Here is an 18,212-nt window from a genome sequence, read left to right as displayed (position 1 = left end):
TAGTCGGGTTAATGTGACTGTTTGTGGTTTGAGAATACGTGGTTTTTCATGTTGGTTTGTTTGGAAGGATTGATTCCTAAAACTAAATGGAAGACAGAAAGCTTAAATGTACGCTAGGGTTTTTTGTGTGGCTAGTTCTGTGGGTGATTGGGTGGCTGTGGGGTATCGGTGGCGTGGGGGATTGTGGGTGGCTGTGTTGTTTCCATATTCAGGATGTGAAGAATGGAAAGGGAAGAAATCTACTCAGGAGGTTAGGGTTTAGTAGGGATGACTATCTCCATGGATAGAGGGGAAGCTCTCCAGCAGGAGAGAGACGGAGCCATTACTGTGATCTGGTAATGTGAGTGCCAGATGATGTGGAGGATGATGCTCCCAGACTTGTGAGGGTTTTTTACAGTGGTTGATGTCAATGACTTTCTAATGTGAAGAATCTATAACTCCCACGTATCTACATGTTAACTCACTGTCGACCCCTTCTCTCCACTCTCAGCTTCCTTTGTGGTTTGTAATGATTTATTGGATTTTGATAGGCCTCTTCTCTCAACTCACTCTTCTCATCCACGTATACACGAAAAATCACGAAACTGGTACATCTGTGATAAACGGAGGGTAAAACCCTAAATCGGTACACCCATCAATTGTCACGTGTCATCCAACTCAGTAATTTGATAATAAAATTTAACGGAAACTGACGGAGGGTAAATTTATCACAGGTGTATCAGTTTGAGATTTTTGGTGGTCAAAAAATTAGTTTATGGTAAATTTATCATAAATATACATGTTTAGGGTTTTCGTGGTATTAACCCTTACCTTTTTTTTATAGGGATATCCATTATAGAAAGTAAGTGGCAAGACCTTGACTAAGTTTATGTTTCTTTAATCCAAAGGCAATATGAGGATGACGGAAAAAAGAATCGGCCTAGTCACTCAACTTCTCTTTCCATCTCAATGTAATCTTGAATGAGATTTTGTCTCTTTACCTCCAACAAAACGCTAGACTAATTATTTCTTTTTCTCATAAAGCATTTGGCCAATACTCCAAAAGTTGGTCAATGCAAGGGCGGCTGGACCCTCGTCCTTACGCGGATTTGAAAAACGAATTGGAATTTTCCAAAGTCTCGAGTAACTTTATCTGGTAATGTTAACCACCAGACCAAAATGCTTCAGTCATTTGAGAAATTTCATTCAAAATGCCATAAATTAATTTAACATATATAATTGGATTTTCGTAATTTAGTACTTCATCCACTAATAGTCACTGAATTTGAAGTTTCTTTCCTTCCAATTTTTCTATTTGAATTGAGTTCATGGAAAGAGAGATATGTTGGAAGTTCTTTTTCTGATGGCAGTTTCTGGACCAAGGACCATTAGATTGGTCATGTGGAAGTTTGCTTTGTAGTGATTTCATAGCCTCTCAAATTCTATTTTCTAATGGAAATTTATAGCAAGAAATAAGATGAACAAACTATTTTTTATATATAACCGTTGCAAAGTATCATATTAATAGAATGAATGCAGTTGATAAATTTGAAATATATTTTGTACCATGCTTTTATCGACTCTGATTGGCCTCCCTTCTCATCTGCGTATCTCTGTATCTCCTTTATGTTTCACTTCATTCAACTATAATTGCTACTTCACTTATTTTTGGTAATGGCATCAAGAGTCCCCTAGGCTAGTAGCCCAAACAAGCCTGAAAACAAAATTAGAAAAATATGCCCCCAGGATCGACCCTATCTACCTCGTGCCTAAGAAATGCAGGTTTGGTTGGGCCGATCGGGCTTTCAATCTCTTTTGATGGCTCCTAAATTTTATTAACTTTTATTATTTTTTATTTTTCATCTTTACCATCCTTAGTGCTGGATAGGTGGATTTTTTAGTTTCTTTTTGTTTCTTTGATGGTGAATGGGCTGGGCCTATTCGTAAAAGTTGTCCTTCTACCAAAAGCCCATAATGAGCCGAGTGAGGTCCTATCAATGAGTTGGAGCCACTGCTGACAGTTGTTAGCGGCTTTTCGTCGCCCAAACGTATGGCCACAAAATGGCACGCCGAAGCCAATGACAAGGCGCCGATACATAAGCAATTTAGTTAGAGAGAGAAAAAAGATAAGATATTTTGGAGAGGGAGTGATGAAAGGAAAAACCCTCAGTGAAAGGAGAAGAAATGATAAAAAAAAACAAGAAGAAGATAAAATCCTTTGACTTCTAGATGTGTTTGTTTTACGGAAAATTATCAATTAAAAATATTTCTAAAAATATTCTTTTCATTCGCTTGCAAAAAAAGATTAATGAGAAGTACTTTTATCATTAATAAATCGTATAGGCAGAGATTATTGTTGATGATGAAAATATGTTCCGTTAACTAGTTTTTCTAACCAATACAAATAACTAATTTTAGAAATGTGATTACAAATCATTGATTTTTCTTGAAAAAAAAATCAATAATAAAGCTTCGGAACTCGACCTCTTTCATCTTTATTACTGATGCCACTGTTAGCTTCGTTATCTCATTTCGGCCATCCTCCTTTAACATGTGGTCGAACCTACTAAAGGCTAAGTCCAAATAATATCCGTGATCGTATGTTTGTTATTATTATTAGGTTAACTCATTTTCTGAAGATTAAGAAACATAATTTACGTTACCAATTGTTTGTCCAGTCATACAATTTATTTGTCCCCCCCTTTTTTTTTGGCTTAAATTTCTTTTGAGGCGGTCTGAGGGTATAGAATTGGAAACTTTGTGTAATTTTTTTGGTCAGAAACACCACTTTTATTTATCACTAGTTCTTCTAGACAAAGCCCAAAGAAAGGACATCAAAACACAACAAGTCCCATGGGGACTGGGGGGTTGGGCTAACTAGAAAGGGTATTCAAACGTTGGGCTTTTTGGCTACCCAATCAGCTACTTGATTCGCCATTCTTCCACGATGGGCCCAAGACAAGTAGGGCTTCCACCTCCCACGGCACGTGATCGTCTTCCGGCAGAGCGTCGACCAGAGCAAAGTTGTCTGACTCCAAGTACGTGTCCTCTTCTCGTCAGATACATCCGAAGTACATCAAAGCTTGGGATTGAATCGGCTTCCCGCGACCGATCCTTCCGAACCACCAGCTTCGAAGGACACGTCGACGTTTATCTTGGGAAACTTTGCGTATTTAACTGACGAGATGTGAGATTTATTATGTGAAGACTCATTATGCTCAAAACTTTCTGTTCATGCAATGACCTTCCTGGACTGGGTTCTTCCACTACCAGATGTTGGGATGCATAAAGATTGGAGAAGGAGAAAGAGTAAGAGGCTCAACCCCCTAAGGAAAAATGTCTTCCGATGGAGGAGACTTTCGTATTTGTGAAATAAAACCAATATGGAGTCACCGTATGTCCTGATATCCAACTCAATTGCCCTGGTTTTGATACACAAGAACCAGCCTCTCAACATTATGGAGTCTCAGTAACTCCAGTTGGAATTTCAAATACCCTGTATGCCTTAAACACCTCTCTGGTCTGTGCAAGAGCACGTCTCCAGCAATTTGAAGAGTTCAGCGAAACAGAATCTCGCGGGAGAACCTCATCCGCTTGAGAAGAAAATTTTGGCGAGGACCTGCGACAATGACCCTTCTGCTGAGGTTATTCAATAGAGTCGAACTGAGGAGAGTATTGCTTACTGTTGACGTAACAAGTAATCGAAGTTAGAGAGCTGTTACTCTCGTTTCCCCTCTCTCGGACAATTCGTCGAACACTTTCTGAGCAGAATCAGTAACCTCAGTATTACGCGGCAAAATCGAAGTGACCGCCTCGAACACCATTCGGCAGGGCCTCGGAATCCGTCACCCAGGTGCATTGTTCAGCGTCGCCTTCGCCTTCTTCAGTGGAGCTAAATCTGGCACCTGTCTTCGGATTATAGTCCGTTCATTGCCGTAAATTCCAAACACAGAGAAGTGAGCCGGAGCAGTTCTGCACGGAGAGATGTTGACTCTGGCTCTCCGGAGCGGCGTTGAACGATCTGAGGGTGGGGGGGAGAGGCTTTGGCATCCTGTAAAATGCGCTTGCTCTGGCTTTATCGGCTCCAAGAGAGGAGGAGGTCGGATCGCACAGATTTCGGACAGAGGAGAGACGATCGAAGAAAGGCTCAAAAGAGACATTCACGAATATGATCGAAGGCTTTCGTAGTGAAGAGTGCTCTGCACGTTCACTCTCTCTCTTCGGCGGACAGGATTGAACCATTTTCTACAAAATTATTATCTGAAGATTTGATAGATTTTGTCTATTTATTTTATGTAGTTTGGATAAAGGGCCAGTTATCTCGTGATTTTCCGTTAAGGTACCGGTTCAAATCTAAATCGTGTATCATTAGTTAGCATATCTGTCTTATTATAAAATTTTTAGTATTGACTAACATTATCGTGAAATATATAAGTAAATTAATGGAGTTTTGTCTTGATAGTAAAAGTTAAGAACCTCGATTTTTTTTTGGTCAATTCTAGCGAAAGACATTTCGAATTTCAAAATATCGTCACCACAAAACATGCATAGCGTTGAAAATTTTTAAATTTCTGTTATTTGATTTCTTAACAAATACCCAATATGACTCGCTAATAAAAACCTTTTTCGCAAAATAAAAAAAAAATACTAAATCTTGAACTTGGAAAATAATGGCCTTAACGATTTCGTCATCGTCTTCTGCGTTCGGCCAATCAATAAAACCAAGGCCTCCTCTTGAGTTCTCCATAGAAAGGACAAAGCCACAGCGAGACCACCAGCGAATGAGGAGGAGGAGGAGATGGAGAAGGGGAAAAGGAGTGATGGCAATATGGGGGAAACGATGGGCCATCCATTTCACCGATGATTCTACTTCTCATGCCGCTCCCACTGCTTGAACGTCCACCTGCTGCTGCGGATGGACTACGTCGGCATCACGGTACGCTCTGGTGTCATTCCGGGAGCTGCCGGAGTACACGAAGGACAATGAGTTCATCCTCCGCCACTACTGTGCCAACCGGCCCCTCCTCGAGGCCGCCCTCAGCTTGTTCCGCTGGCACAACGAGACCCTCAACGTTTGGACGTGAGGATGACTGATGATGTGTTTTTAGTTCGATTTGTTTTTTTTTCATGCGAGGCCATCTTTGCTCATATTTTCTTCTTCGGTTCATTTTTATCTCTTTTTTTTTCTTTGTGATTTGTGGTGATCTCTTTTGCGTCCTCTGTGTGATGGGGGAGCAGGTATTTGATTGGGTTTCTGGTGTTTCTGGGATTGACGGTGGCCAATTTTGTGGACGTGCCTCAGGTTGCTGATCTTCTCGGCCTATTCCCAAGGTGTGTTTTGTATCATTCAGTCCTATACTAGCATGCACATTTTAGTGAGTTCTGATCTATCGATGTTTGCATTTAGCAACTTGTCCCAACTCGACGATATCGGATGGAACCCCTAATTTCTAGTGAGGAATTTGTCAGTAGTAGCTCCATCTATGTTGACTATCATAGCTCGTTTTTACTGTCTAAAGTGTAATCTAAGATGAGGCTCGTAGGTGCAAGTTATAACTTACTAGAGAGTTTGCTAAATTGCTCATTTGGTGAAGATGTTTGAATTACCCTGTTTTGATCAAATCCTCCATAACCAGCTTAAAATCGTCGAATTTCAAGTCACAATGCTTAGATTTTTCTACCTGCTTATTAGCAGAACGGCGCTTTTAGTACGTACAAGTCAATGTAGTATTGTGGTATTCATGGCTTGTTACCATACCGAGCAATCAGCCATTTTCATTAGCCAACCCTTCTTGCAACCGGCAACTGGCAACCAAAATTGCCATTTAAAACCTTCATTTTCTTGTGGTGCTGTATCGAAATCGCAGGTGCCACAGATGAATAACTCGTGTTTGTGACATTAAGGGCAGGCACATAAAATCAAATTTAAACTCATAAAGTTTGTTTCATAGGAATATACAAGGGTCGTGCTCGTCATTTTCATTGTTGCTTAAATTTCAGGAGTAGTAGCCTGACAGTCAAGACAGTCTTGCTCAAATAGCAAGTGCAAAATTAAGATGGATAACAAGGGTCATCAGCGATTACTTACCATGATGGATCAAAGTACTAATAGAAATTTCTATTCTTTTCAGAAAGAAATAAAAGATCAAACCCATCGGAAAATCTCTCTCTGTTCCTGGTAATACAACATGCATTCAGTCAAACCGTCAATAGATAATCATTTTCCACGCAAGTAGCACTGTGTGTCTAGAAAAAGTTCACACATGGTGGACCTTGTAATAAACTATTGCAAAATGCTCTGAATGTTGATTGCTGCTAAGCTTTTTTGAACGAAATCATAATGGTAAATAGCTTTTATAGTGAAGAGTAGTACACTGGTTGTCAAATTAAATTTGAAAGAATCAGCTTAAGCAAGCTAGATAGTTCTTCAATTAGTGCTCTGCCCATTCACTTTCACCGTTTTGGCCTACCCTCTCCCTTCGGCAGACAGCATCGAACCATGTTCTATAAATTATGATCTGAAGATTGGACTCCGACTAGTGTACCATAGATTATACAATGGCTTGATATGCAAACCCACTTGTGCAGGTCAAACTCTACTAGTACAGGAAATAATATCTCTTACTCAAAGGAATTGCTTTTGGTGAGTGGCGTGGCAACGATGTTTCATTCAACTTACGAAAAGAATACTCTCTTTTGAAGTCTACAGATGTATCTAACACAACATAGTTTTCAGGGTACAAATTATTTGCTGAACTTGAATCAGATAACAGAAGAAGATTTGAAGATCACTTCACTCCAACCAGCCGCAACACGGTGGCCGTTCTTTGTCTTCTTAGGCGGATCCATGTTCTGCCTCCTCTCAAGCAGCATTTGCCACCTTTTCTCATGCCACTCACACTGCTTGAACATCCAGCTGCTGCGAATGGACTATGTCGGCATCACGGTCATGATCATCACCTCATTCTTCCCCCCAATCTACTATATTTTCCAGTGCGAGCCCCATTGGCAACTAATCTACCTTAGTGGAATAAAGGCGATGGGGATGGTCACCGTCACGACACTGCTTGCCCCTTCTCTTTCTTCTGGGAAATTCCGGGCATTTCGGGCAATGCTCTTCCTGTCCATGGGGTTATTTGGCATTGTTCCTGCGATCCATGCTTGTATTGTGAATTGGAGTAATCCCCAGCGCCCGATCACTCTTGCTTATGAGTTGGCCATGGCACTGTCTTACATTACAGGTACTTTGTTTTATGTTAGCAGGATTCCTGAGAGACTAAAACCGGGTTGGTTTGACCTTGCTGGTCACAGCCATCAGATATTTCACGTTTTTGTGATCATGGGTGCCTTGGCTCATTATGGTGTTACTCTGTTGCTCTTACAGTGGCGAGATAGAGTCGGGTGTGATAGAACTGTGTAACAATACAAAAATTAGTCAAAATTCTATTCATTTCGATTGAACCAAATGCAAGCGATTTGCTGGGGTTTCGTGTTATTATGTTGTAAGTGTGTGTACACCCCAAATCAAAAAGCCTCAAGGAAAGATGGCGCCCCATGACAGAGGAGTTGCCTCCATTCAAAAAGAAGTGGAATGCTCATTGTATTTGTTATATTTTTCTCATTTTCCATGGATGATTTGATTTACAATGTGATCATATTCGGGTAATAATCTTTTCTGCTTTCATCTTGTTTTCAGTTGTTTGTGAGTAGTTGCTCTATAATTTTAGTTTGACCGCTATCACTTTTTTTTTTTTGGCTAAAGAATACTACCACCACCACCATGAGAATAGTTTTATAAGCTCTATATCGTCCTCTGTACGACAGAAAAAAGATAAAAGCTAGAGCAGGAGGATGATAAATTCTTTGTGTGGTGAATTTTAAGAAGATAAATTATGGCCCAATACAACATATAGAACTGCTAAGAGTCTACCTAATAGGGTTCGGGCAAAAGCAACAGATGTAAATAAATAGAAATTGCAGACGTGGAACTTGCTTTAGCCCATTTGCAATCTCTGCATCCATCAAGAAGGAGGCGTTGTTAGGAAGGAAAAACTCAGACGATGTAATTGCCACCTTCAGCAAAGTTTCATTCTGGCTGTAATGCTGCTTACTCTCAAAGAAGAATCAGATAAGTATTGGCAAAGTCACTTGACAGCCGATCTGGCTTCGGAAAAATCAGCCACTTCAATGGTAGTGTAAAGAATCATGAAAAAGAGGCGGTTAGATATACTGGCGTACCTTAGAGATTCTCAAGGAAAATCAGAGAAGCACTCGTCAATCTGTGATGACAAGTCACGGCCATAGCTATGAATTATTTATTCTTCATGGTTATTGTATATGTGATCACAGTGATCTTTCCTTCAGTTCACAACCAAAAGAAAATCTGACGATACTCCCTATCCAAATTTATAGGAAAAGACAGACAATATGATGATCCGAGGGTTCAACATGCATAGTGGAGACTCGAGATGTTCAAATGCTTGCAAGCATGAGGTCTGCTAAGGAAACAATCAGATATCCTTACAAACAAAATTTAACACGTTGAGATAGTAGGAGTTGAAGTAGAGAAAAATAATGACCCCACCAAATGCCGCCGCATATGATCCGGCGAAACTCCATAAGAAGTCTTCTTTTCGGGACTCATCATCTTCGCCTATGTCAACAGTTGACACGGTCCACGGACTGTCATTTGAGCTTTTATAACTTATTAACGGTGGTCCACAGAGAAGAGGGTTACTTTCATAAATTGCTTGATAGAAAGTTGAATTGATATTTTCTGTCTGTTGTCTTGCCTAACAAGTTGTGAGCAAAGCTAAAAAGTGAGTGCGTATAGCTCTCTCACTTGCGGAGGAATCAGACCAGTTAATTTGTTGAAGGAAAGGTCCAAGCTCTCTATATTCCTTTAATTGGAGAATTTTTCTAGAATTGATCTCGTCGAATGATTATGCGACAGATTTAAGACATATATTTCGTTCAAATAATCGATTTTAGAGGAATAAAGCCCATCAAATTATTGTGCAAGAGATCCATTCCAGACAGATATTCTAGAAAGTTGCACTTTTAATATTTCAATCTACTCTTTGACATGAAGGTCACTTTCTCCTAGTTCATCCGAAAACGCATATGTACTGCTACCATCATAGAAAAATTATAAGCCAAGTTTTCCCTCGTACTAGTAGCGCTGCCATACTCAGCGTTTTCACTCAAAGTATCGAATGTGCTATTAGATACCCCACCATTTCCAAATTGAAAATCTTAAAAACAAGAAGGAACTTCTCTAGAAAGGCCTATATAAGAGAGATCCAGTATGCTCATCTTGGTCAACTGACAAAGAGCCAGAGGAATTGAACCTTAAAAGTGATTTCCTTTCAGTAGAAGAAACAGATCTAGTTGAGCATCGCACCTGTCAATGCATTTTTCGTAGAGACGATGGACGAAGATCTAGGAAGAAACTAAGGAAAAAGCCTAGTGAGCTCAACTTTTTGTAGATGCAATAACCTCATAAATCTGACATTGGCACGGTGGGGTATATTTGGACTGAAATTTGTTAGTCCAAAGGTATAAAAAACGAGAGGATTCAACTTGCAAAAGCTCAATAATAAAGGACCACCCATAAGTTTCCGACAACGTTAGAAATTCCAAAAGTTGAATATCTCCAATCCAGTTTGGTGTTGGTCTGGACAAGAAATTATCGCCTAAATCCAAAATCCTTGAGTCTGAGCTATCCCAAATGCCAAGTGATACATCCCAGTGAATTGATTGTCGTCCAGATACAAATATTTCAACCTTGTAAAGTTAGTGGTTATTGGTAGCATTCGGCCACGCAACTTCTCGCCTGACAATTTTAGTATAGATAGTGTGACACAACCTATGGCCATTGGCTCTGGCATCTCCCTCGGGAAGCTGTTATTTGATAGATCTAACGTTGACAACAATTTCATATCGCCTACAGATGGAAAGATTCTAACTCCTATCGAGTTCCTTGACAAGTTTAGGTACTGCAAATTTGAAAGGATGGAATCAATCTAAGATAGAAGCGCTCCTTCGATCCTATTGGCAAATGCATTGAACCAACACATATTCACAAGATTTGACTAAGATGGCCAATGAAAAACACCCGGCAAGTTGTTGCCAGTGAGTTTTAACTCGACAAGATTCACCTTATTTTGCAATAACCAATCTCAACACCACTGTACTCCACATGCACAGCACTAGCAAAGGACACTTCATGTTTTTCTGTTGAACTGTTGCATTGCGTCATTGCCTGATTCAGTAGCCGTTATATATGTAGCTCAGCATTATGTTCTCTGTTTTTTTAAGATGGCTATTAATTTAGCTTGACCCATATTTCTTTTGGATAAAAGATGTGACTAGGTTGACCCTTGACTAATATTCTATGTTGGTTTAGTTTGAACACGACACCAAGGTGATGGGAAAAGAAATGCTGGCACAATCATTGATCTTGATACATATGTAGAAGACAGTCGCTCTTAAATTTCTGTCAGTAGAGTCGAACTTATTTTCCAGGTAATTTTGCATTAAGTATTGGATAAGCTTCGTTCTCTTGCTATAAATCTTCATCAAGCAGTGACCATAAAGGTGGGCCCAAGCTGCATAACAGTGGTCCTACAATGCATGCCTTTGTCGTCAAAAAGGAGCAATTCCCCGCGCCCAATCCTTTATGTTAGAAGGATCTTGTCTTGATGCGCTAAAACCCAGTTGGTTCGATGTTGCTGGTTGCAACCATAAGATATTTCACAGCTTGGGTAACATTTTGGATTCATTTTCGCTGTGAAGTAAACTATCCTCTCTCAATTGACAGCCAACTCAATTCTCCTATTATTCAAATTAGCAGGACAAGGAATACAATATGAGCACTCTAGGAGCCAAGCGTTCCCAATCCATAATAAAGACTCAAATGCTTACAATCGTATTAAATAAAGGTTCTCCATTGTTTCATCATATTTTTCAATCACAAAATAATTAGAAGAACAATATCTAAAGGGGAAACGATGGGATAAGCTTACGAACAAGCTCGAACATCACGCGCCGATAGTACGAGTTTAGGCAGAGAAAAAGAGCTACCCCAAGGAATGCCACCACATATGATCCTGCAAAACTCCACAAGAAGGCTTCTCTATAGGAGTCATCCTCCCTGGTATGATTAAAAGGTGGTTGTGTCCCCTGTTCCTGATCGGAGTCATCACAGCTGGTTAATGGTGCTCCACAAAGAAGAGGGTTACCTTCATAACTTGCTTCACCAAAAGTTCCAAATTGATATTTTTGGTCTGGTATCCTGCCTGACAAGTTGTTGTGAGCCACACTAAAATCTGACAGCATGCAAAGCTCTATTAGTTGTGAAGGGATGAGACCGGTTAAGTTGTTGAAGGATAGGTCCAAGCTCTCTATGTTCTTTAACTTGGAAAATGTTTCCGGGACCGTTCCCTTCAAATGATTATGTGACAAGTTCAATGCTCGAAGTTCACTTAAGTAGCTGACCTTTGGAGGAATAAAGCCAATCAAATTGTTCTGCGAGAGATCCATTCCCGACATGAGTTTTAGAATGTTGCCCTTATAAGATTCCAACCTACTCTTTGTCATGAAGTGTACTTCTTCGAATCTCTCCATATCAGCATATATGTCACTATACGAATAATCAAAACCGAATCTGCCAATATAGTGTACGCCATAATATATAGGAGAGAACGAGATACCAAATGCCTCCGTAGATACCCCAACGTTTCCAAATGGCAAATCATTCAAACAAGAAGGAATTGTTCCAGAAAGATTATTATTGGAAAGATCCAATATGCTCATATTTTTCAACAGACATAGATCCAGAGGGATTGAACCTTCAAATTTGTTTCCTCGTAGTAGAAGAAACTTCAAGTTCCGAAGTGAACCGATCCAGCTGGGGACCTCACCTGACAATACATTATCTCTCAAATCCAACGTGACAATCAATGAAGCTCCCGAAAGAAACTTAGGAAAAGGCCCAACAAGCGTGGCATTTGCTAAATGCAAGAACCTCATAACTGCAACATTGACACAAGGGTGTATATTCGGCCCAAGGTTGTTACTTGAAAGGTCTAAAAGATCGAGATTCCGTAAGTTGCATAAGCTCAACGGTAAAGGACCTCCCAATAAATTACTTGACAGTATAAGCGCTCTCAATTGTTGAATATTTCCAATCCAATTGGGAAGTGTTCCAGATAGGGAATTATTACTTACATCTAAAGCTTGCAAGAAGGAGATATTTAATATACCAGGCGATATGCCCCCTGTGAAACAATTGCCATCCAGATACAATATTTGCAAGCTTGTCAAGTTAGAATACCTCGGTAGCATTTGGCCTTGCAAATTATTGCTTGACAGTATCAACATAGAAAGTGATGTACAATTTTTAGCCAATGTCTCTGGTATTTCTCCCGTGAAGCCATTATTCGACAAGTCCAATATGGACAACCGGTGCATATTGCCCATTGAGGAAGGGATTCCACCTTTCAAATAGTTATTTGACAGGTTCAAATATTCCAAATTCGAGAGAATACAACCAATATGAGATGGAAGCTCTCCTTCACTAAAACTAGCAGACACATCGAAAATCCTTAAGCTGACAAGATTCGAATTGGAAGGCAAATAAAATGAACCTGACAAATTGTTGCCTCTGAGTATGAACTGCTCTAGATTTACATTGTTGTCCAATAGCCAACTTGGGAAATTTCCTGTCATTCCATTGTGGCTGAGTTGAACACTGCTCAAGTTATACTGTTTTTTCAGAAAGCTGGGAATTACGCCACTTGCGTCTTTGTTGAGCACACAGTTTGATAAACTAAACGCCTTAAGTTGAAATGAAGGAAACCAAGTGGGCTCTTCTGTATTTACTACCAAACTATTATTACGGTTCTTCATGAGGTGGAATTCCTTAAGGTTATGATTATTAGCCAGGGAAGCAAGTGAAAGTGATCCTTCAAATGCATTTCTAGATAACGCAATATATTCAAGTGACTTGAGATTATAGAGGAGAGACGAAGGAATGGCCCCGCTAAAATTGTTATTTTGAACATCAAGCACATGGAGTGAGGTCATATTGCTGAAGCATGAAGGAAGAGAACCCCAAAATCCATTAGTACCGATATCCAACTCTTCAAGGTTCCTCAATTCGCACAAGCCTATTGAAATGGACACTGCAACTGTGAGTATCGTCACTAAATTGTACTTTGTATGATTAAAACACTCGAGGTCATGGTTTGTGTCGAGAATGGAGGATAGAAAGAGCGTGCAATCTAATATCCAAAAATACAAACAGAAAAATTGGTAAGATGGAGCTTTAGAGTGGAGTCGCATCACCACGATGCTTCATCTCCACTATTCTTCACATTAAATTAATTACTTCCGGAGTTTGACAAATTTTGAATTGGATTGGAAATGAACTCTAAAGTTGATATTCTTACCAAAAAAAAAAACTCTAAAGTTGATATTATTCCTAAAATTTATGGGTTAATTGCATGGGCAACCTCTAAACCTTGGCTCCATTTTCGTTATAGTTTCTGAATTTTTTTTTCCAGTTTAATTATGTACTTTCCAAAAACAATGCAATGTGATCCTCCATCTAGTGCAGCGCGAGATCACTGTGATCTTTTGGCTCACATGCTTGCCAATTCAGCAGTGGAGACCCCCCAAACATCATTTGGAATCGCAACTCACCATCACAACGCGCCGTCCTCCACCACCATCCACATTATCATCCCGGTTTGCTGTCCATCACTCCCACCTCGCTGCTTGTCCATTCCACCCTCCGGGCCTTAGATTTGAGACGTGTGACCTCAGTTTTGAGCATCACGGCCTCAAATTGAGGACACACTTTAGATCTTAGGTCGTCGTAGTTCACACCAAAGGTCATGCAGGGTCTTCTGGCGGTGGTAATGGTGACCGAGCTTCGTGGTGTGATGATGGGCATGAGCACCGCGGTGGGAGGAGGTAGCAATGGACATTGGTGCAAAAGAAGCCGAGGTTTTTTAAGGCCGAACGAGTTTTTAATATTATAATTATTTATTCTATTCTATACATTGTTTATCTTAATGGAAAAACCATTTTTCAAATTAATTAATTCATACATTATAAGAAATGCTTTCTTTGATTGATTTTATGCATCTTAGTTTACCGATACGAATTTTCAGTTTCTTATACAATTTTCATGGCCTAGTTGAATTTATTAATACTTGCAATCCCTAAAGTTTGACCACCATTGTGGTTTAATATGTGTGTAAGGAATTTTTGGATTTTGATTCCCGATTAACTTTTGCATTTAATTTTATTATGATTCCTGCACAACATTTGAACCCCTTTGGTATATTGTTATTTTGACTATTTTTATCTTCTAAGCAATTACTCATTGCATCTGTTATGTTATCGCACTATTCTTCAGATTGGCCAGTAAAAAAGTTTCACAAAAGTAAAAGCATGGAGCCTAAACTTCAATATTTAAAGATCTGGGATTAAATTGAAAGTGACCAAATTTTTTAGGATCACCGACATCATGATCCCACAATGAAGACATTGAGCATGACATGGGTTTATTTATGCCTTCCATAGACATTTAACTAAATCCTACCCACTTCAAGCATAAGGCAAACAACTATATGATATCATTTACTTAGATGCAAGTCGTTGGTGCTAAGTTATTTGAAGAAAATGTGCGGCCAAAATAAGATCCAGAGTACATCAAATATAATGCAATCATGCGTTCTATGTTCAAGACAATCTTATCTTATTTTCTCTTAAGAAGGTGATAAATGAAAGCATTTTCAGAGAATTACCTTCCAGTAGCTTCGAAGCATTCAGTCCACAAGCACCAAGGTGTAAGGCCTTAAGAGATGTTATCCTCGCAATGTCTGCGAGGGCATCATTCACCAAATTGTTACCAGAAAGTTCCAACGCCTCCAGATTAACACCTGTGATTGACAAAAGGTTCTCAAAATCGAACTTTATATATCAAGTCATGGCCTTCTATTTTACATTTACCTTCAAGTTGATTCGAAGATAAATTTTGGGCCTCCATTGAAGTTTGCTTGTACAACGAGGGGACTCGTTGTAGATAATTTCCATATAGATCTAGAATCTTCAATTTCCTCAGGTGTAGCGGTCCGTTTAAATCTGGTTAAGAAAAGACTCATGCATATCCGATAGTTAATTAATTCTCTACAGATGTCATGTGTCCAACTACCTTAAATTTATCGACAATAATTATATGCTCATGATGAGAAGAATTGGTTTATAAGCAGAAACTAGCTGGTTCGACGTATTCAAGCATGGAAAAGGTCTCTGTCACATGAATTTGTAAACCAATTTAATAAACAAGTAACTTATACTCTTAACAATGTCGATCATATGTAGTTAACTAACACTAGTAGAGCTGAGAAAATCTACCCTCATTTTATTGTTTGGATAATAGAGAAAGGAATGATCTAGAGAGAAAAGAAAAGAAATGATGCATTATCACCTTATTGTACTTTTATGTATATATAATTTATATGTATTTACAATTTGAAATGCATCAAAGGTATATGTGGGAAAGAAAAATGATGTTTGATGAAAGTATTGGTCCCCCTTAGTCCCTCCAAATCCCTTTATATGAGGGATTTAAAAGACACATGACTATATATAATTCCTCCTAATATCTTCTACTCTTTCTTTTCCTGTCCCTTTCTTTCCCTCTATCCAAACACTACACTACCTTTAAGATCCTTTCTCTTTGCTCTAAATTAATCCCCTCTATCAATCTACTTTTCGTGATTTTTTATTTTTTATTTTTTGCAAACCTTATCACTCTCGTAATTTGACTTTTAATTATCATGAAACGCTCAAAACATTTCTAAACATGTAAATATTAGTACGTAGAATTATATATAGTTCTTTCATAATATGATGGAACGTGATTTTCTTTTTTCTTATATTGAATCTTGAGAGAAAGTCACAAATAAAAGTATTAAGTAGATTTTAGTCCACTTCCAAACAAGTGCCCTTCAAGTCAACTTTGTTGGGCTGCAAAATGCAAACAAGTCAGATTCTTTATGATGGCAGAAAAGTCGGCATTTGATAAATCATTGCCTACTGAGCTGATTTTATTTTCACTCTTCGTACCTATCCTGATTGTGCAGATGAGTCTCCTAATTATTTTATGACATGTGCAATCTACTACTTTAAGAATTGCATCATTTGTGCAATCATGTGTTTGTCATTAATTCACTTAATGCACTTTGTTGTTTGGAGCACCCACGTATGACATTTTTACATTATTCAGAAATGGTAAGTATACGATTACATAGAGACATAATTGAAAAAAGACAAAAGGAACAAATAGCTGAGAGAGAGAGAGATATTCACCTGAGAGAGAATTCCCACTTAAATCCAACACTTGAAGTTCCTCCAGAGGAAGGAATAAAGACGCGTCCATAACCCAAGGCAATTCCAAATGGCGTATATAGCTCAAATCTAGTTGAGTCACTCGCGAAGTGTTGTTATCGCACTCCACACCTTCCCAGTTGTTGCAACAGTCACCATTTCCGTCTGGCCAAGACGGAAGATGAGACCCATTCGGGTGATTGAAGGCGGCCTTAATCTTGAGGAGTGCATTCCTCTCTTCTTCCAAGCACCCCATGCTCCTTCCACTTCCCATCAATACCAACAACGCCCAAGTCCACATACACGATAAAAGACACTTCATGTTTATCTATAATGGTGTTTTGTGGGTTATCTGTTTCTTCTGCTTCACCATGTGCAAACTTACGAGGGTCATCTACTTCATTTATACATGCGGAGTCTTTCCCTTTTGAGTGATTATTACGGTTGGGCCAACTCCACGAAACAACCATGGGCAAACTCAAAGTCTACTCGGACCAATTCTTCAGAACACGTGATTCTTGCCGTTGACTTGACCCAGAACTTCTCCAAAAGAGAGATGAAAATTATAAGATGAACGTTGTAAATTGATTAAAAAAATGATTATAAGCAGATCGACAAAAAAAAGTCACTAGTGATTTCGCCAAAGTTATAAAGTAAATATGCATTTCCCAAGTATCGTTTCTAAAAAAGAGAGATAAATAACAAAAACTTGATGTTATTAATTTTTAGTATAAATGTTGTTTTGCCAAGAAATATTACACAAGTTCGTATTTGTATGGACTCATTGAAGAAAAAATAAGACAACTTCGTTCAATTTGATAATGTGATCAAAACAATACTAATCAACGTTCAATATATCTTATATTTAACTTGAAGTATCAATGAATGCAAAATTGATTAACTATCAATAATTTAGAATAATATAAAAAACGTAGTCTTAAACTGTTATGATGCACGGATATCTTGTTAGTATTATAAAAATCCACAACAGAAGCAGACCGATTTGGGTTGTTTAAGGCAGATTTAAACAACTTCCACTTGAGCTTCCACTTCGCTCCGACATCGACACCACCCAAGTCCCCACGCACATGTTCAGTACAGAAGGAGGACCCTTAATTTTCTGCTGGGGACATCTTCAAGTCAAAGATGCGACACATCCTATCCCACGCGGTCATTAAAGCTTGTCATGACCCAGAAACTTTCCAAGGTGTTAGGGCTGGTGCTATCACCTAGAAGGGGGTGAATAGGTAATTGTATCAAATTTGATAAAATAAAATTACGGAATAAATATAGTCAAGATTAACAACTTATACTCGCTATATCAGATGTTTATGTCTGATAAAATTTTTCGTCAGATGGATGCATCTGATGATAAATTGTCGTCAGATGCCTGCATCTGATGGTAAATTGTCGTCAGATGCTTGCGTCTGATGACTACGATTTTTACGACTGATGACAGCAATGATATTCTGATGAAGATATATGTGCAGTACGATAATAACAATAATTAAAGAGAGTTTAGAAATAGAGAATACTGCACACTGATCTTTATAGTGGTTCGGCTTTATCAAGCCTGCGTCCACTCTCCACGCTGGTAGCCTATTAGCTATGTTTCACTATGAATCACCAAGAGATTACAAGAGTAGTGTTTCTTCAGATGATAGATCACACTATCACATACACTCTACACTCAAGTAATTTTTCTCTAAAAAATCACAGCGTGAAAAACAGTAATCACAGGTGTGTGTAAGATCGAAGCTATATTCAGACTCTGGAATTCTCGATTATGATTCTCTCTTTGTACGACGTATGCACTCCTTTTATACTCC

The 18,212-nt window shown here is 38.8% G+C and overlaps 1 protein-coding gene and 1 pseudogene across 1 annotated transcript; one reads left to right on the top strand and one right to left on the bottom strand.

The window, feature by feature from the left end:
* The first annotated feature begins 267 nt into the window (after window positions 1–267).
* Window positions 268–7,667, top strand: LOC130136121 (heptahelical transmembrane protein 1-like). Its single transcript, XM_056306200.1, has 4 exons — window positions 268–335; window positions 5,215–5,310; window positions 6,568–6,622; window positions 6,716–7,667. The coding sequence occupies exons 1-4, from the start codon at window positions 268–270 to the stop codon at window positions 7,397–7,399; spliced, it is 903 nt and encodes a 300-aa protein (XP_056162175.1). The 3' UTR covers window positions 7,400–7,667.
* A 3,310-nt stretch (window positions 7,668–10,977) lies between these two features.
* Window positions 10,978–16,777, bottom strand: LOC130136120 (receptor-like protein 15; annotated as a pseudogene).
* Between the last annotated feature and the right edge of the window lie 1,435 nt (window positions 16,778–18,212).

Source organism: Syzygium oleosum, unplaced genomic scaffold (genome assembly GCF_021117445.2).
Source record: "Syzygium oleosum isolate NSW1041296 unplaced genomic scaffold, Sole_v2.1 Sole_v2.42, whole genome shotgun sequence".
Lineage (NCBI taxonomy): Eukaryota > Viridiplantae > Streptophyta > Magnoliopsida > Myrtales > Myrtaceae > Syzygium > Syzygium oleosum.
The sequence above is the reverse complement of the archived record's forward strand: the minus strand, read 5'-3'. Positions and strand labels throughout refer to the sequence as shown.